General features: G+C 38.8%; 2 protein-coding genes across 2 annotated transcripts; both read right to left on the bottom strand.

The window, feature by feature from the left end:
- Positions 1-740: 740 nt before the first annotated feature.
- LOC133013938 (meprin A subunit beta-like) lies at positions 741-9,473 on the bottom strand. The gene is made up of 8 exons (XM_061081022.1): positions 9,399-9,473; positions 5,477-5,561; positions 5,048-5,165; positions 4,012-4,187; positions 3,539-3,757; positions 1,687-1,854; positions 1,287-1,514; positions 741-1,204 (listed from the first exon to the last, which is right to left on the bottom strand). The coding sequence occupies exons 1-8, from the start codon at positions 9,471-9,473 to the stop codon at positions 741-743; spliced, it is 1,533 nt and encodes a 510-aa protein (XP_060937005.1).
- Positions 9,474-10,866: 1,393 nt separating this feature from the next.
- On the bottom strand, positions 10,867-20,730 carry LOC133013936 (meprin A subunit beta-like). The gene is made up of 13 exons (XM_061081019.1): positions 20,656-20,730; positions 19,855-19,911; positions 17,990-18,074; positions 17,561-17,678; positions 16,525-16,700; positions 16,054-16,272; positions 14,202-14,369; positions 13,802-14,029; positions 13,276-13,719; positions 12,976-13,149; positions 12,743-12,848; positions 12,568-12,633; positions 10,867-11,032 (listed from the first exon to the last, which is right to left on the bottom strand). Exons 1-13 carry the CDS (start codon positions 20,728-20,730, stop codon positions 10,867-10,869), a joined length of 2,082 nt encoding a protein of 693 aa, XP_060937002.1.
- Between the last annotated feature and the right edge of the window lie 195 nt (positions 20,731-20,925).

Genomic DNA, 20,925 nt, shown 5'->3' with positions numbered 1-20,925 from the left:
GACCTGTTTATGTAAGTTGCTAAGCAGCATCAAATGAAGCTTTCACAAGTTCACTGTTCAACAAGTTTAACATTTGTTAGTATATCTGAATACCTTGTTGTAGGAGGTGGTCGGGTGACGGAGGCGATCCTGTAAAAGACATTGCATGATTTTAAAGGCATCTTACAAATTTCACAAAATTTTAAAACGTTTAAATGAGGAGATAATTCAGTGCTGAAAATGTTCTACCGTGGTACACATGAGCCACTATCCAGATCCATGGGAGGTTCAAGCTTTACTGGTGCCAGCTCAGGACATGGTAAAGCACTTTCATTTATCAAGGGATTGAGATCTAGAAAAAAATTATATTTTAGTAACAGCATGCAACAAAACTTCCACTCAATGATAAATTGATTTAAATAGTTGAAAAATGTTTGGTGTAAAATTCCAAGCAGAAAAAAATATTTAAATCAACTTGCCTTGGAAGCTGAAGGTTATAATCAAACTGTCTCCCTTGACGTAGTTTCTGGATTGAATTAGATCAATATATGCAAAAGTTTTGTAGCCTTGCAATGGTCCGGCAAAGGCAGTCTGATTATTCTCATCAACGAATTCAGTTCCATTCTTACGAGGATTGTCCCATGGACTTAAACCTGTTTCCAAAAAGGATAGAACAATAAATATAAATGGCAAGGGAGGAAACACTGGCATATCACTCGTAAGGTGGTGAATGCATAGTTTTTTTTTTTAGAAGGAATTGTTCATGTTTTCTTCAGTTTACCTAAGTTGTTGACATGATTTGGGCTTGTGGTGAAACTTCTGTCAAGTGACATGTGCAGCTGTAAGTTTGGTGTCTGATCCAGCATTCGTAGAGTCATTTGCCTTTGTAAGCAAGGCCACTGCAGCTTCTCATCATTTTCGCCTGACAACATTTGCATAATCAGTGAAAAGTAAGATCCCTTAAACTGTACTGCTATACGGTAGGCATAGCCGTCTATGGTGTACTGCCGTGGGCTGTAGATCAAAGATGTTTTGTTGTTGTTCTCCATATAATTATCTATCTGCAAGGACCCATGTGGACACTCGATCTCGGACAAATTGATGTCATCAATTGAGAAACCGCCTGAAGAGTTCCCTGCTCCTGTAAGTGCCTCAAACTCCACCTGGAAGTGCTTGGTGGCATTCAGGGAAACATGATGGATGCGCCAGTGAGATGTTTGAGGACCTGGAGGGAAGGAAATGTCACAGTCCATCAGAATCTTGCATACCATTTAGATGAGACTGATAATAACACAGTCTGACATTACCAGTGATCTGTCCCATGAGGCGGCGGGTTCCCTCAAGGTCGTATTGATCGTCAAACTCTCTGATCCAGATGTTCAGTATGTCTGACTCGCTCCCACTGTGGTAATAATAGAACTGGAGACACTGGACATGACACTCCCTGGTTGGCTCCATCATCTTGGTCTCCAGCTGTGAGGTTTTACCTTCCTCACCGCTTGCTGTGCTAGCATGCATGAAATAACCTTCTGTACCTAGAATGTAGTACAATCTTAATTATCTTAATCTTAATTATATGATGTATAATTTAAGTAAATCATATATGTGACGTTTACATTACAATATTTTCCTGAAAGCTGTATGTCCTACTTGAAAGAAAGAAGAGAATAGAAAAACATGTCGATTTAGAAAATGTTGAGCTCTTACCATTCTTACTGCTGGCAGTGGGTAGAGTGGTGTGGTCAGTTTCAGGTCCACCCTGTGCTTGTTTTACCATTTCCCAGCCAGTGTCATTGCTACTGTTTGAGCAGCTGTTCATTCCACACATGCTCTCATTAGAGAAGCTGCAGAAAATGTGGAATGCAGTGGTGTTCTCTGTTGAGGTGAACGAAGAACAAAGCATTTAATACGATGTACTGACATGGGGGGGGGAATAAGTGTATTCAAGTCTTCTCTCCCTCTCATTCTGCAGGTTTGACTCCATCCTCATCATTACAACCAGTCTGACATGCAGAGCTTAAATATGATGGTTACACAATGAATTCTTGTGTTTCCCCTCCTTTCCACCCAACTCTCCTCTCTTCTACATTTTTCTCCACTCATCCCAAACATGGCCGTTCACACTGACTCTGGTTCTGTTAGAGGTTACTTCCTGTTAAAGGGGAGTTTTTTCAGTCTCCAAAGTGTTGATTGAAAGGCTCATTGTGGGAACTGTTGGGTTTCTCTGTTAGTTTTAAGTTCTCAACCTCACTATGTAAAGTGCCTTGAAATACAAACAAAATTGAATGGGAGTAATGAGATCAAAATGTATCTCATTTTCATTGTTCGATTTTCTCAAAACACCTTTTCTGTTGCATGAACAACAACTGCATTAGATTATACAGCTCCCCTTTAGGAACCTGGAACTTGCTCGGCCTCACAATCTCTGCCTTATTTACAGCTATGTACTGTACTGTGTTCTGTGGCTATAAACTGACAAGTAACTTCATATTTGTGCAGCATGACACTAACGTCAGATCCCAAAGGACAGTTCACTGAAAAATGAAAATTCACTCTTTTTCCATTCACTATAATGCCAATGGAGGGGTGAGAGAAGGGTTTGAGTCCAGTGTTGCAGCCGAATCCAATACAACTAAAGTAATTTGTGACCGCTTCTTCAGACCTAATAAAACAACAGATAAAAACACTGCTGGTGTGGAGTCATACAAGTGTCCGCAAGTTTTAAGCCTAAAAGTCCACTGGAAGTGGCTAAGCTTGTGGACGTAGCCACATGAATGTTCACCCCATGCGTTCCCTTGGGTTCTCGTGTGCGGTGTTCCGAGGTGCATACCCGTGCATACACTAACCTGGCTCCCAAGAGACTATCAGAGGACATTTGGGCTAAAAACACAGTGTAAATGACACCGGTTCGAGTCGAATATGAATGTCGGGGCATGTGAACAATGTGATGACACCACACAAGTAGTATGGAGGCATGTTAAGTTTTTCTGTTTTATTACGTTGGAAGAAGTGGTCACCAGTTACCTCAATTGTATTGGATTTGGCTGCAACACTGTTTACCCCTGAAACTCCAGGAGTGTGTTGTGGCCTGAAACACTTTACCCACCACTCTATCAGCATCGTAATCCTGTTATACATATTGGCAGAAATGTCTCATCTTGGGTCCAAACAGTTGATCCAGGGGAGCACCAAGAGAATTACTAGTCCAGCCAAGAAATAGTCAATATACAAATGAATAACAATTGCTTGTGGTGGGGCAGGTAGCAACCACCATAAACTGAAAAAAGTACATTTTATTTCATTGTAGTTGCCAAAGCCTGCTTCAAACTTCAACCAGGGAACTGATAATGATCATATTAATAACTTAGTTTGGCAACATATTTCAAGAAATAGGGATAAAGCCGGATAACAAATAGGATTATTACATTTTCAGATATAAGTAAAAGTGTCAACAAGTACTCTTGTGGATAAAAGAGGATTTTGTATTATAAGCGTATTATTTCACAGATTTTAGTCATTGAAACACACATTCCCAAAACATCTAACACCAAGCTCTTACTGCATTTGTAGCGGCGGTTCAACTCCTTAACATCGATTGGACTCATTTGCAGTCTTTGACCAATCACATTCTGGAACTTTGGATCTTCGGTGACAATTGTAGACCCGCCTCCATTGGAGAATGCTCCAGAGCCATAGTGCATCACTGAGTTGTAGTCATATGGGAGTCCCGAAACGGTGCTGTATGTCTTATTAGCTTTCTCAAAGTTGTGCTCATAACCTGGATAACATATAAAAAGAAAATTGAATGTTCAAATTCATTAATAACAATATACCATATTGAAAACCTAAAGAGCAGCATATATGGTTGAGATGAACTCTCTAATTCATTATTAGAGAAAACAATCTGATCCATGGATTAGTTAACTCATTCATTAGTACATTTGTAATACTCTAGGACCCTTATGCACCACAACTGTAATATATTTAAGATAAATCACTGAATATAATGAGCAGGAATGCAAGAAATATAACCTTTTCGGATGTTCTTAAATAGAATCTTTACATGATCATCTCTGTCATAGCGGCTTTGTTCGTGGAAGTAGCCAAGAGCGTGGAAAAACTCATGTTGAACAATGCTGGTTGAATCACAATTTCTGCCAATGGAGATCTCCTGTCCACTAAATGTCCTTCCAACATATGACCAGCATCTAAAAGAGACAAAGACTTAACAGTTTGTATAATTAAACAAATACATTGACTAATACAATACCGTCATGTTTTTAAATTCAATCAATGTAGTGCCTTAAACACTAAATTGATTTAAAGGGAGATAGAATGATCTAGATCTGAGTACAGAGTCACAATATATTCAAATATAATTTATCTTAGTTAATGAATTGTCTTTTTGGATGAGAGCATTAGATAACTGAGCAAATACAAATTTGTGCCGACATAGCCACGGTGCATGTAAATAGGCTGATGCCACAGGTGCATGGTTTTAAAGGCCAAGGTGGATAGCCATTACAATAGCAAATCTACCAGGTAGGTAGAGACAACGCTTCCCTGAACCCTTCTTCTGAATACTTTACAAAAACTGTGAAATTCCATGTAATTTACTTCAGATCAGGTTTTTTCAGGTCACAACGATATTGTTTTCAAGATAGCAATGCACCGGCAATGTCTGTGACCACACCTCATTTTAAGACCAATACGGCGATGGATGCTTAGACACCAGTGCATTTGCCATTTAAGCAATGCAGGTGCTGAATTGGAAAATTACAACTGAATCACTCCGAAACTAGCTAAGACACTTATGAGGGGTTTCCCTTTAATTTGCACCAGGTATAAGATCGGGCCCCCAGCAAAAAACAATGAACACAAGCTTTGGTTACAATAAAACTCCACGTGGCTTTTCATATCTGTTGTTTTGGTTAACACTCAAAAGACTCCAGTGTAGATATAAGACAGAGGAAAGCAGAGAATTATATTCTTATGTTATATAACATTTCTGTCTGATAAATTATGTTATTGACTATCAAAAGTGTCAGGAAAAAATCACAACACATACCCGTTTAACTTTCTGACGGAGATGTAATAGTATTCTTCATTCCTTGGTCTGAAGTCAATGCATGACTTGAGCCTGTACTCGTCGAGGGCCCTCAGGATCACTCCTTTAGCATTGAAGTCTTCCATTGTTCAAGGGAATCGCGTCACAGGTCAAATCCAAGAGATGATGAAATGAATTCAGATTGAGGTACACTTGCTAAAGTGCATTACTCTGAAAGACTCAGTCTCTTTCTGGTTTTCTTTCAAGTGAAATGTGGTTACGATGTGGCAACAGCCTCCGACTAATGATGCTTACTAAACTGCTGGCTACCAGCTGGTGTACAAACACGTTATATACTTCATAACATCAATCTAAAGAACACATGTCGTAGGTGAAGTCCTATGTCACATAAAATTCAGGGTTATCACGCAAGATACATTTTATATTTACCAAGGTCATTTCCCAAAACATATGGGACTGGGGATTTCCAAAGATAGTCGTCATTACTAAGTGAGCTCCTTTGAACGTTTGGTGCCTGAAATATTTTGGGTGTCACACAAGATGAATACATACACATTTATCACTCTTAGAATAATTTCTTAAAAATGCTCAACTCACCTCCACAATATCATCACGTAAATTGAATGCTAAGATGAAACAGTAGACAAAAAAATGATATTTCAATAGAAAAATCACTACTAGTAGCTACTGACACTGTTCCCCATGAAGTCAGGTCAAAAATATCCCAACAGTGTTCATTAAATGACAAGAAGATGTTTAAATGTACCCCTGTTTATTTCCGTAATGTCCTTTGGTTGACCAACTTCTACAAAGAGAGAGAGGGAGAGAGAAATGTGAGATGCTGCTTTGTAAAGTGGAAATTGTTAATTATTAAATTTAAATTTAAATTAGATTAAGTAGAAATAATGCAACTGACCCTCAACGTCTATTATTTCTAGTTCGTCCTGAAATAAAAAGAAAAAAAGAAAGTTTAAACACATCAACAGTTTGCTTGTTAATACAACATCAGGCATCTTGTCAAATGTTTCAGTTGCATTTCAAGTCAATTCTACAGTAAAGCAGTTGAACAATGAGTAAAGTCTTACTGTGTCTGCAGAAGAAACGGCCAAGCCCATCACAAGGAAAATGAAGACTTTCATCCTTGCAGTGTTTCTTGGACCACACTTAAGTCAAACAACAGAGAAGATGGTGAACCATGAAAAGAACTTCAAAATATACATATGCAATATAGCTACAATATGTGTAAGTGAATTGTTAGTTTTATTTGCATTGAAATAGGATAGAAAAGGCCACTGATGTTTACCTTCTGCCACCCTGCCCTCAGCTGTAAAGAAGCTCTGGGCTGCAACAACCGGCTTTTAAGCGCAGACGACGGCCCGCTGGCAAAACAGGTTTTGAGAGAATTTAATCCACGCATTGTTTGTTGACTGGTTTCTGATTGGGTGTCAAGGTTATGAAGACAAAAATTGTGGTCATGCAACTTGCAGGCAGGTCAGGTTATCTTGTTTCAGTTTTTCCAAATTACACTGAAAGTTATACTAAACACTAATCCACTTCTGACTATCTTAGTTCTTTTTAATCATTTCCATTGCAGCACGACATTAGCTCCCTCTTAATTGTTGAAACTTGCTGAGTGATTACATTTCAGTCAGACAACTAACATCAAACATTTATTGCAGCAGTTGAACAGGATTAGTGTTTGGCGTCTAGGCTCTCCCTTAATCACTCCCCCAAACGATGACACAGTAATAATGGGAGTGATGAGCAAATACTTGTAAACCCCCTCGGAGCCTATAGGTGGATGCTGGGGCGGTGGAGGGGCTGAAGCAACTGGTCGCAACACTGCAGCAGCAGTTTGAGCAAAGGGGATGATCGAAAATGTGTCTCTGCTTAAATAGACCACCTGATAAAGGGGGTGTGTATTATAGATGGTTGTTGAGAGTGAGGTATGTCACATGATGTGTGTCACATGTTTGGAGCAGCCCAGCTCGAGTTGGCTGCCTGAACTAGCTCGCAGGCGTCTCTCCATGGTACGAATTGACGTACAGACTTATTTTCAAAAAAATCACAATATTTGAAAACAATATTGGAGTTAAAGTCTTTGGGCCAATCGTGCTTTTGAATATTGGGATGCAAACAATACCGTAGAAACATTTGACAAGATGTCAATGTCACTCTACCATCCATGATGTTGTTCCAGATCAGGGGCGGCTCCTGGCATTGGCGACATTGCCTAGGGCGCAAAATGCCAAGAGGTCGCCACAAGAGGCTGATTTATAATGACATGATACATACTTTAACCAATGCAGTAACGTCACACCATTGTCCTCTAGCCCCAGGGACACAACGGAGGCAGAAGCACTGCAGAGCGCCTCGAAAGCTGTGCACCTCCTTTCCGCGCCCATGTTAATCAATCGGGCCACAGGCAGCAGGATCATTCACTCTGCAGTAACTGTAGTGAATGGGGGACACTGCAGGAGCTCTTTCACTTTCACTTGCTGCTGCTGTGGCTCGGTGTGTTTCTGAATAATTGCTTTAATTAGCAGACACCTCGTACGAGAAATAATTCCCACAAGTTTCTTACAAGGAAACTGAATATGAGTTTTCAATAAAAGACAGCTCTAAAAATAGTCCAGGAACTGGAAGCTAATTGGTCTGAGACACACCTTGGATTCGTTCCATGCAGAACCTGAACGCAGCTAAGCATGGGAGAATGAAATGAACCTGTTAAGTGACACACTTAGTTCCATGGAAGAGCACAAGTGACAAGGAAATGGTAATAAATCATTTTATGAATTAATAAAAAATTGAGAAAAACACATGCATTAATGCATTTATTTACAAATTAATTAAATAATCAATAAATGAATAGACTTTGTTACAATGTTGATCATTTTTAGATTCGATATTTTGATGGGCAATGAGAAAGAATTATAAAAATAACCGTGACACTTCTTCACATTGAAGTCTCATCTGTAGATCATACTTGTACACATTGATTGAATATTTATTTAAGCCTCGGAAGACACATTGAGGGATAAGACCCTCATTTTCAATGGTGCCGAGGGTACAATAAAAAAGTTGATACATTAAAAGTTAATACATTGAATAAATAGGAATGAAATAAATATGCATATATATATACACAGTAATACAAGGTATGAAACAATTCGTCAATAAAATACTATGGCAAAGTCAACTAGCAGTTACAGTCATTGCAGGAGAAGTCAGCTGTACATGAGACCAGACTCGAAAACTCTGTCAATGAAACAAATGAGCGCAACTTTAAAGATTATTGGACCTCATTCCAGATGTAGGGTGCTTTATAATAGAAAGATGTCTTCCCCAAGTTGGTCTTAACACGAGGTACATACAATGAAAGCCAGCTCTGGGAGCGAGTATTGTGGGTATTAGAATTCCAGCTGATGAGAGAGGAGAGATATAGTGGCAGTAGCCCAATGATTGTTTTGTAAATATAAATCTTCCAATGACCATCCCTTTTTTCAGACAGGGCTGGCCAGCCAACCTTGTTATAGAGAGTACAGTGGTGTGTGCCATAGCGGTCTCCTGTGATAAAACGCAGAGCAGAATGGTATACAGCATCCAGAGATTACAGTGTGCTGTGGGATGTATTTCCATAAATTACATCACCGTAATCTAAAACTGATATAAAAACAGACTCAATAATGCGTTTTCTGGCTTGGAAAGTGAAACAGAACCTATTTCTATAGAGAAAGCCCAATTTTTTTCTTAGCTTTTTTACGAGTTGACTCAAATGTGGTTTAAAATCGAGTTTCTCATCAACCCAAATGCCTAGGTACTTATAGCTGGTGACCCTTTCCAGAGTGGTACCATTTCTAGAGCAGAGTTTTAACACATATAGTTAACCCATACATTTGTTTGTTTTCTCTCATGTGTAGACAATTTTTTATTGTTACGTTATTCATCTAAAAAGGTATAAAATCCCATAGGACCTGATTTGGTGCAATGGAATAACTATTATTCCCTGTTTTGTTGATGGAGGTCGGTAGAGGCTTTGCAGGGATCCATGTTAGAGCCTTCAGTCAAACTACTTGTTCCTTTTAGATGTATTAAAGTTAAAGAGTCTTGAGGCTTCACTTTAACCTCCTAATACCCACACACTGATCAAAGATGAGACATTACAGAGCACCAGGTTTTATTCCGCGCAACAGCAACTTTTCAAACATATTTCAAGGCAACTTGGGAACATGGCTAAAAGGTTTATTGGAATAAAGGTTTGACATTTGTAAACAGGAAGTAGCTTCGTGAGGCAGCACAGTGGTGGTACGGGAGGACGTCGTCTCTGTCAGGCCATCAGTCCTCCAGGAACCTTCAACGCCATCTGGATCACAGACAGATGCTGGATTCCATATTCATAGAGCAGCATGAAGTCTCTGTCCAACATCTAGTCCTTAAAGATCAGCCGCAGAGCCTCCTCTCCTGCACACACACACACACACACACACACACACACACACACACACACACACACACACACACACACACACACACACACACACACACACACACACACACACAAACAGTAAGTCAAACTGTAAGACATATATTAATTTTTTAAAACTTAAAGTAGGTATTAGTTATTAGCATTATATTTATACCCCAAGCTGTTGGTCATTTCCCTGTTGTCTTTAAAAGTAGTTTATTGGCAAATGTATGGTATGAAATTAAAAATTCACACATACCTTCCTGTACTTTGGAGTAAAATCTTGTTATATACCAATTATGTACTAATTTCATATTAAAGTAGAAAGCTGACATTTTCAGGGTGTCAAGCGGAGGGTTCCTGCCATCAGGGCCAGTGAGGCTGTCACCATGGGAATCATGGTTCCTGTTGGAAGACTGGGGAGACAACATGGTGGTTACAACAAAGAATTGTTTGAGTAAAACTATAGTTTCATTGACTTAAGGGCAAGTCGGAAGTGCATTGCTATCAATGTGTAGAATGCATTTTAGAACATTGTTAAATTGTAATATGAATTGGCTAAATCAATAAAATTGAGTTGTCTGTTGACAGACTGACCAAAATCATGAAGTTATTATTTCAAATTTTATATATTTGTGATTTTGCCAGTGATACGTTGTTTTCCATAATAGTTAAATAACATTTTATTATTAAAGGATCTAAGTAAAGACGGTAAAGAAGCTGCCATTGACTGACACAAAGATCATTGTACCTGACTGCAGATGATGATGTATAAGAAAGAATGAGAGTTGTTGTACTGTTTCCCATCCTGCCAGAAGACGTAGGGGGTTATTACTGGTTTGGTTTAACAGGCATTTTCACATCCTTTGGCATTCCATCTCCAGTGACTCAGTACATGTGTACATATCTTTAAACAAACTGTATTTGTTCTTTTCCTTGTTAGCTGCATCTCTTACTGTTGGTTTAAGCAGTCTCCCTTATGGTCTGTCTGCATCAGAGTCACAAGGCTCAAGTTCGACCAGCTCTGAGGCTCAGGGAGGTCCCAGCCATTCAGTCACAGTTTCGATAGATCTGTAAATAAAAGTGTTTAATATATAAAGTCATAATAAGAAAGGTTTTAGCGTACAGTCTGTTGCTGATAGACTGAATATGTATTAATTTACATAAACTGGTTGTGGTTTAACTTCCCTGTAACTCATCCAGGCACAATGACACAGCAGGATTGAACATTAACACTGCTGGAGTTAAATCGTTCCTAGTTATGCATCTATCAAATGTAATGGAGCAGTCTTTAAAACATCAGCACCATGAACTTAAGGTTTAGTGAACATGCAGATGCATAAACCACGTACCATCAAATGAAGTGGTCGGGGTAGCGATACAGCAGGAGCTGGAGGCCATAGCCCTGTCTGGTTAAGAAGCGTGGGCTCAGTAAGCTTGTGCCGATGCTGCTGTCTATCAGAAAGTGGTCAAAGTTGGGAATGTGCCAGACATGATGTGGACCCTCGGCTTCAAACAGGCTGAGGTCATCAACCATGCCATGTCATTTGACCTGTGATCTGTCCCATTAAATAGCACAAGTTTGTCATCTTCTGCGCAAAAATACCACAATTAGATAAAATTGTGTGGTAAAATACTTACTGCAGTTGTAAAGCTGTTTGAGATTCCGTACAGCATTGGAGCTCATTTCTAGACGCTGACCAATCACGTCTTGTTACTCCGGTTGATTAGCGGTGGTATGCATTTCACCGAGTGTCATTATTGTCATAGATTCTATTTGTTTACATGACCCATGTGCACAGCAGATGACATTTCTTATGCGTATTTTATTCATTCTTAATTATAATAACATCCAACTCAGAAATAGAGGTGGATTCCTCCAAAGAATCGAGAGCCAGGACTAAGTCTCCATAACCACCACATCTTTATTAAGTAAAGAAATTCTTAAACAACACAATTAGTATCTTTAATCAATAACATGTATACAGTATATCAGTATTTCAATAGTTAGCTTATAGTATTTTCGTATATGTTCTAATTTTATCCTTAAAGAAATATAGTTTTACATGATATCCCACAAACAACCAAACATATTTTAAAGAATAATCCATAAATGATCATCGGCATGCACAACTAACAAAAGTATACGATCCCACCACACACTGCAATTTTTTTTTATTGTAGGCATTTCTTCAATTCCCTCTTGTTGAAGACACAAGAGCAAGGGACTGGTCTCAATGAACCATGTATCCCTGACCAGTGTCTCCCAGTACAGCCTTGGTTTGAATAAGCAATCAAGGCCAATTGCTGGTCCTGTCCATCATGGCATTGAAAGCATCAGTGCGAGCAGCAGGGTGAGGACAGGAGAAGCCACCATTGCAGGAGAGAAGCCAAAGATGCTTTAACAGAGAGGAAATAATTAATTAATTGAAATAATATCTGTTGGATTTAACAGTGACAATTGATTCGCTGCTGAAGCTAGCATATAACAAATTCCAACTGTACTCTTATTCTGGGTCTTCCCTTATATCCTTATTCATATTTTTGCAGTTTATTTAATTTTCTTGCTTAAAGGTTCACTGTGCCATTTAGGTAAACGGGATCTATTGACAGTAATTGAATATCACATAATCCTGGTGATGTTTTCACTGGTGTGTTTCATCTAAATTGAATAAATTCCCTAGATTCCCTAATTGACCCTAGAATGGGTCATTTATCTTTAAACACTTTATATTTACATTGGGAGCGGGTCCCTCTCTACGGAGGCCGCAAAGTTTTTGTACAGTTGCCCAGACTGGACAAACTAAACACTGTTTGAGTTTTTATGAAAACTGAAGGCTACCACAGGTTCTCTTTCATGTTTGGAAGGGGAGGCTGAAGTGAGGGGTGTTCAGCTGCATCGTGAACAGTCACCACTAGATGTCACTAATTCTACTCACTGAACCTTTAACAGACCCCAACAGACCTGTTTATGTAAGTTGCTAAACAGCATCAAATTAAGCTTTTACAAATTCAGTGTTCAACAAGTTTAACATTTGTTAGTATATCTGAATACCTTTTGTCATCAGTTGTTTTAGGAGGCTTTGTTGGAGGAGGAGGTGGTCGGGTGACGGGGGCGATCCTGTAAAAGACATTGCATGACTTTAAAGGTGTCTCACAAATTTCACAGCTTTTTTAAAACGTTATAATGAGGAGATAACTCAGTGCTGAAAATGTACTCAATGTCTTACCGTGGTACACATGGGCCACTATCTAGATCCATGGGATGATGTGCAATCTTCCCTGGTGCCAGCTCAGGACATGGTAAAGCACTTTCATTTATCAAGGCATTGAGATCTAGAAAAAAATAATATTTTAGTAACAGCATGCAACAAAACGTCCACTCAATGTTAAATTGATTTAAATGCTTAAAATATGTTTGGTGTAAAATTCCAAGCAGAGACAACTATTTAAATTCACTTGCCTTGGAAGCTGAAGGTTATAATCAAACTGTCTCCCTTGACGTAGTTTCTGGATTGAATTAGATCAATATATGCAAAAGTTCTGTAGCCATACAATGTTCCGGCCAAGGCAGTCTGATTATTCTCATCAACGACTTCAGTTCCATTCTTACGAGGATTGTCCCACGGACTTAAACCTGTTTCCAAAAAGGATAGAACAATAAATATACATGGCAAGGGAGGAAACACTGGCATATCACGTGCTAAGGTGGTGAATGCATAGTTTTTTTTAGAGGGAATTGTTCATGTTTTCGTCAGTTTACCTAAGTTGTTGACATGATTTGGGCTCGTGGTGAAACTTCTGTCAAGTGACATGTGCAGCTGTAAGTTTGTTGTCTGATCCAGCATTCGTAGAGTCATTTGCCTTTGTAAGCAAGGCCACTGCAGCTTCTCATCATTTTCGCCTGACAACATTTGCATAAACAGTGAAAAGTAGGATCCCTTAAACTGTACTGCTATACGGTAGGCATAGCCGTCTATGGTGTACTGCTGTGGGCTGTAGATTGTAGCTGTATTGTTGCTTCTCTCCATATAATTATCTATCTGCAAGGACCCATGTGGACACTCGATCTCGGACAAATTGATGTCATCAATTGAGAAACCGCCTGAAGAGTTCCCTGCTCCTGTACGAGCCTCAAACTCCACCTGGAAGTGCTTGGTGGCATTCAGGGAAACATGATGGATGCGCCAGTGAGATGTTTGAGGACCTGGAGGGAAGGAAATGTCACAGTCCATCAGAATCTTGCATACCATTTAGATGAGACTGATAATAACACAGTCTGACATTACCAGTGATCTGTCCCATGAGGCGGCGGGTTCCCTCAAGGTCGTATTGATCGTCAAACTCTCTGATCCAGATGTTCAGTATGTCTGACTCGCTCCCACTGTGGTAATAATAGAACTGGAGACACTGGACATGACACTCCCTGGTTGGCTCCATCATCTTGGTCTCCAGCTGTGAGGTTTTACCTTCCTCACCGCTTGCTGTGCTAGCATGCATGAAATAACCTTCTGTACCTAGAATGTAGTACAATCTTAATTATCTTAATCTTAATTATATGATGTATAATTTAAGTAAATCATATATGTGACGTTTACATTACAATATTTTCCTGAAAGCTGTATGTCCTACTTGAAAGAAAGAAGAGAATAGAAAAACATGTCGATTTAGAAAATGTTGAGCTCTTACCATTCTTACTGCTGGCAGTGGGTAGAGTGGTGTGGTCAGTTTCAGGTCCACCCTGTGCTTGTTTTACCATTTCCCAGCCAGTGTCATTGCTACTGTTTGAGCAGCTGTTCATTCCACACATGCTCTCATTAGAGAAGCTGCAGAACATGTGGAATGCAGTGGTGTTCTCTGTTGAGGTGAACGAAGAACAAAGCATTTAATACGATGTACTGACATGGGGGGGGGAATAAGTGTATTCAAGTCTTCTCTCCCTCTCATTCTGCAGGTTTGACTCCATCCTCATCATTACAACCAGTCTGACATGCAGAGCTTAAATATGATGGTTACACAATGAATTCTTGTGTTTCCCCTCCTTTCCACCCAACTCTCCTCTCTTCTACATTTTTCTCCACTCATCCCAAACATGGCCGTTCACACTGACTCTGGTTCTGTTAGAGGTTACTTCCTGTTAAAGGGGAGTTTTTTCAGTCTCCAAAGTGTTGATTGAAAGGCTCATTGTGGGAACTGTTGGGTTTCTCTGTTAGTTTTAAGTTCTCAACCTCACTATGTAAAGTGCCTTGAAATACAAACAAAATTGAATGGGAGTAATGAGATCAAAATGTATCTCATTTTCATTGTTCGATTTTCTCAAAACACCTTTTCTGTTGCATGAACAACAACTGCATTAGATTATACAGCTCCCCTTTAGGAACCTGGAACTTGCTCGGCCTCACAATCTCTGCCTTATTTACAGCTATGTACTGTACTGTGTTCTGTGGCTATAAACTGACAAGTAACTTCATATTTGTGCAGCATGACACTAACGTCAGACCCCAAAGGACAGTTCACTGAAAAATGAAAATTCACTCTTTTTCCATTCACTATAATGCCAATGGAGGGGTGAGAGAAGGGTTTGAGTCCAGTGTTGCAGCCGAATCCAATACAACTGAAGTACTTTGTGACCGCTTCTTCAGACCTAATAAAACAACAGATAAAAACACTGCTGGTGTGGAGTCATACAAGTGTCCGCAAGTTTTAAGCCTAAAAGTCCACTGGAAGTGGCTAAGCTTGTGGACGTAGCCACATGAATGTTCACCCCATGCGTTCCCTTGGGTTCTCGTGTGCGGTGTTCCGAGGTGCATACCCGTGCATACACTAACCTGGCTCCCAAGAGACTATCAGAGGACATTTGGGCTAAAAACACAGTGTAAATGACACCGGTTCGAGTCGAATATGAATGTCGGGGCATGTGATCAATGTGATGACACCACACAAGTAGTATGGAGGCATGTTAAGTTTTTCTGTTTTATTACGTTGGAAGAAGTGGTCACCAGTTACCTCAATTGTATTGGATTTGGCTCCAACACTGTTTACCCCTGAAACTCCAGGAGTGTGTTGTGGCCTGAAACACTTTACCCACCACTCTATCAGCATCGTAATCCTGTTATACATATTGGCAGAAATGTCTCATCTTGGGTCCAAACAGTTGATCCAGGGGAGCACCAAGAGAATTACTAGTCCAGCCAAGAAATAGTCAATATACAAATGAATAACAATTGCTTGTGGTGGGGCAGGTAGCAACCACCATAAACTGAAAAAAGTGCATTTTATTTCATTGTAGTTGCCAAAGCCTGCTTCAAACTTCAACCAGGGAACTGATAATGATCATATTAATAACTTAGTTTGGCAACATATTTCAAGAAATAGGGATAAAGCCGGATAACAAATAGGATTATTACATTTTCAGATATAAGTAAAAGTGTCAACAAGTACTCTTGTGGATAAAAGAGGATTTTGTATTATAAGCGTATTATTTCACAGATTTTAGTCATTGAAACACACATTCCCAAAACATCTAACACCAAGCTCTTACTGCATTTGTAGCGGCGGTTCAACTCCTTAACATCGATTGGACTCATTTGCAGTCTTTGACCAATCACATTCTGGAACTTTGGATCTTCGGTGACAATTGTAGACCCGCCTCCATTGGAGAATGCTCCAGAGCCATAGTGCATCACTGAGTTGTAGTCATATGGGAGTCCCGAAACCGTGCTGTCTGTCTTATTAACTTTCCTAAAGTTGTGCTCATAACCTAGATAATGTATAAAAAGAAAATTGAATGTTCAAATTCATTAATAATAATATACCATATTGAAAACCTAAAGAGCAGCATAGATGGTTGAGATGAACTCACTAATTCATTTTTAGAGAAAACTATTCATGGATTAGATAATTCATTCATTAGTACATTTGTAATACTTTAGGACCCTTATGCACCTTAACACCTGTAATATATATAAGATAAAACACTGAATATAATGAGCAGGAATGTAAGAAATATAACCTTTTCGGATGTTCTTAAATAGAATCTTTACATGATCATCTCTGTCATAGCGGCTTTGTTCGTGGTAGAAGCCAAGAGCGTGGAAAAACTCATGTTGAACAATGCTGGTTGAATCACAATAACTGCCGATGGAGATATTCTGTCCACTAAATCTCTTTCCAATATATGAATAGCATCTAAAAGAGAGAAAGACTTAACAGTTTGTATAATTAAACAAATACATTGACTAATACAATACCGTCATGTTTTTAAATTCAATCAATGTAGTGCCTTAAACACTAAATTGATTTAATGGGACATAGAATGATCTAGATCTGAGTACAGAGTCATAATATATTCAAATATGATTTATCTTAGTTAATGAATTGTCCTTTTGGATGAGAGCATTAGATAACTGAGCAAATACAAATTTGTGCCGACAAAGCCACGTGCATGTAAATAGGCTGAATCCACAGGTGCATGGTTTTAAAGGCCAAGGTGGATAGCCATACAGTGGCAAATCTACCAGGTAGGTAGAGACAACGCTTCCCTGAACCCTTTTTCTGAATCCTTTACAAAAACTGTGAAATTCCATGTAATTTACTTCAGATCGGGTTTTTGTCAGGTCAACAGCAATTTTGTTTTCAAGATAGCAATGCACCAGCAATGTCTGTGACCACACCTCATTTTAAGACCAATACGGCGATGGGTGCTTAGACACCAGTGCATTTGCCATTTAAGCAATGCAGGTGCTGAATTCGAAAATGACAACTGCATCACTCCGAAACTAGCTGAGACACTTATGAGGGGTTTCCCTTTAATTTGCACCAGGTATAAGATAGGGCCCCCAGCAAATAACAATGAACACAAACTTTGGTTACAATAAAACTCCACGTGGCTTTTCATATCTGTTGTTTTGGTTAACGCTCAAAAGACTCCAGTGTAGATATAAGACAGAGGAAAGCAGAGAATTATATTCTTATGTTATATAACATTTCTGTATGATACATTATGTTAATGACTATCAAAAGTGTCAGGAAAAAATCACAACACATACCCGTTTAACTTTCTGACGGAGATGTAATAGTATTCTTCGTTCCTTGGTCTGAAGTCAATGCATGACTTGAGCCTGTACTCGTCGAGGGCCCTCAGGGTCACTCCTTTAGCATTGATCTCTTCCATTGTTCAAGGGAATCGCGTCACAGGTCAAATCCAAGAGATGATGAAATAAATTCAGATTGAGGTACACTTGCTGAAGTGCATTACTCGGAAACACTCAGTCTCTTACTGGTTTTCTTTCAAGTGAAATGTGGTTACAATGTGGCAACAGCCTCCGACTAATGATGCTTACTAAACTGCTGGCTACCACCTGGTGTACAAACACGTTATATACTTCATAACATCAATCTAAAGAACACATGTCGTAGGTGAAGTCCTATGTCACATAAAATTCAGGGTTATCACGCAAGATAAATTTTATATTTACCAAGGTCATTTCCCAAAATATATGGGACTGGGGATTTCCATAGATAATCATCATCATTAGTGGAGCTCCTTTGAATGTTTGGTGCCTGAAATATTTTGGGTGTCACACAAGATGAATACATACACATTTATCACTCTTAGAATAATTTGTTAAAAAATGCTCAACTCACCTCCACAATATCATCACGTAAATTGAATGCTAAGATGAAACAGTAGACAAAAAAATGATATTTCAATAGAAAAATCACTACTAGTAGCTACTGACACTGTTCCCCATGAAAACAAGTCGACAAATATCCCAACATATATATAAACAGAAGATGTTTAAATTTACCCCTGTTTATTTCCGTAATGTCCTTTGGTTGACCAACTTCTACAAAGAGAGAGAGGGAGAGAGAAATGGGAGATGCTGCTTTGTAAAGTGAAAATTGTTACTTATTAAATTTCAATTTCAATTAGATTAAGTAAAAATAATGCAACTGACCCTCAACGTCTATTATTTCTAGTTCGTCCTGAAATAAAAAAAAAAAAAAGAAAGTTTAAACACATCAACAGTTTGCTTGTTAATACAACATCAGTCATCTTGACAACATGAAAAGTTTCAGTTGCATTTCAAGTCAATTCTAGAGTAAAGCAGTTGAACAATGAGTAAAGTCTTACTGTGTCTGCAGAAGAAACGGCCAAGCCCAGCAAAAGGAAAATGAAGACTTTCATCCTTGCAGTGTTTCTTGGACCACACTTAAGTCAAACAACAGAGAAGATGGTGAGCCATGAAAAGAACTTCAAAATATACATATGCAATATAGCTACAATATGTGTAAGTGAATTGTTAGTTTTATTTGCATTGAAATAGGATAGAAAAGGCCACTGATGTTTACCTTCTGCCACCCTGCCCTCAGCTGTAAAGAAGCTCTGGGCTGCAACAACCGGCTTTTAAGCGCAGACGACGGCCCACGGGCAAAACAGGTTTTCAGAGAATTGAATGCACGCATTGTTTGTTGACTGGTTTCTGTTTGGGTGTCAAGGTTATGAAGACAAAAATTGTGGTCATGCAACTTGCAGGCAGGTCAGGTTGTTATCTTGTTTCAGTTTTTCCAAATTAGACTGAAAGTAATACTAAACACAAATCCACTTCTGACTATCTTAGTTTTTGATATTTGGTCCCACAAGTTTCTTACAAGGAAACTTAATATGAGTTTTCAATAAAAACAGCTCTAAAAATAGTCCAGGAACTGGAAGCTATTTTGTCTGAGACACACCTTTGATTCGTTCCATGCAGAACCTGGACGCAGCTAAGCATGGGAGAATGAAGTAAATCCTGTTAAGTGACACACTGAGTTCCATGGAAGAGCACAAGTGACAAGGAAATGGTAATAAATAATTTTAGGAATTAATACAAAAGTGATAAAAAACACATGCATTAATGCATTTATTTACAAATTAATTCAAGAATCAATAAATGAAAAGACTTTGTTACAAAGTTGTTCATTTTTAGATTCGATATTTTGATGGGCGATGAGAAAGAATTATAAAAATAACCGTGACACTTCTTCACATTGATTTCTCATCTGTGGATCATACATGTAAAACTAGTTTCATTGATTTAAGTTCAAATCTTAAATGAATTGCTATTAATGTTTAGAAAGCATTTAAGAACATTGTTAAATTGTCATATGAACATGGCTGAAACAATAAGATTGAATTGACTGTTGACAGACTGACCAACATCATGAAGTTATTATTTCAAATTTTATATATTTGTGATTTTGCCAGTGATACGTTGTTTTCAATAATATCTTAATTACATTTTAAAGGATCTAAGTAAAGACTGTGAAGAGGCTGCCAGTGATGCAAAGACCATTGTACCTGACTGCAGATGATGATGCATAAGAAGGAATGAGAGTTGTTGTACTGTTTCCCATCCTGTCAGAAGACGTAGGGGGTTATTACTGGTTTGGTTTATCAGGCATTTTCACATTCTTTGGCAATCCATCTCCAGTGACTCAGTACATGTGTGCATATCTTTAACCAAACTGTATTTGTTCTTTTCATGGCCGGCTGCATCTCTTACTTTTGGTTTAAGCAGCCTCCCTTATCGTCTGTTTGCATCAGAGTCACGAGGCTCAAGATTTATAAAAATAACCGTGACACTTCTTCACATTGAAGTCTCATATGTGGATCATACTTGTACACATATAGTTAACCCATACATTTGTTTGTTTTCTCTCATGTGTAGACAATTTTTTATTGTTACGTTATTCATCTAAAAAGGTATAAAATCCCATAGGACCTGATTTGGTGCAATGGAATAACTATTATTCCCTGTTTTGTTGATGGAGGTCGATAGAGGCTTTGCAGGGATCCATGTTAGAGCCTTCAGTCAAACTATTTGTTCCTTTTAGATGTATTAAAGTTAAAGAGTCTTGAGGCTTCACTTTAACCTCCTAATACCCACACACTGATCAAAGATGAGACATTACAGAGCACCAGGTTTTATTCTGTGCAACAGCAACTTTTCAAACATATTTCAAGGCAACTTGGGAACATGGCTAAAAGGTTTATTGGAATAAAGGTTTGACATTTGTAAACAGGAAGTAGCTTCGTGAGGCAGCACAGTGGTGGTACGGGAGGACGTCGTCTCTGTCAGGCCATCAGTCCTCCAGGAACCTTCAACACCATCTGGATCACAGACAGATGCTGGATTCCATATTCATAGAGCAGCATGAAGTCTCTGTCCAACATCTAGTCCTTAAAGATCAGCCGCAGAGCCTCCTCTCCTGCACACACACACAAATACACACACACACACACACACACACACACACACACACACACACACACACACACACACACACACACACACACACACACACACAGTAAGTCAAACTGTAAGACATATATTACTTTTTTAAAACTTAAAGTAGGTATTAGTTATTA

This window comes from Limanda limanda, chromosome 11 (assembly GCF_963576545.1).
Source record: "Limanda limanda chromosome 11, fLimLim1.1, whole genome shotgun sequence".
NCBI classification, from domain to species: Eukaryota; Metazoa; Chordata; class Actinopteri; order Pleuronectiformes; family Pleuronectidae; genus Limanda; species Limanda limanda.
Note: the sequence above shows the minus strand (reverse complement) of the source record. Positions and strands in the feature narration are given on the sequence as shown.

Coding starts and splice junctions, on each gene's coding strand:
- LOC133013938 (XM_061081022.1), bottom strand. CDS start 9,473: ATGTTGGACAGAGACTTCATGCTGCTCTATGAATATGGAATCCAGCAT. Junction 5,166..5,476: donor TGTTTTGGGAAATGACCTTG/GTAAATATAAAA, acceptor GAACAATGGAAG/ACTTCAATGCTAAAGGAGTG. Junction 3,758..4,011: donor ATTTAAGAACATCCGAAAAG/GTTATATTTCTT, acceptor TATGTTATCCAG/GTTATGAGCACAACTTTGAG.
- LOC133013936 (XM_061081019.1), bottom strand. CDS start 20,730: ATGTTGGACAGAGACTTCATGCTGCTCTATGAATATGGAATCCAGCAT. Junction 12,634..12,742: donor AGTGGCCCATGTGTACCACG/GTAAGACATTGA, acceptor TGTCTTTTACAG/GATCGCCCCCGTCACCCGAC. Junction 11,033..12,567: donor AAAACAACTGATGACAAAAG/GTATTCAGATAT, acceptor TGATGACCTCAG/CCTGTTTGAAGCCGAGGGTC.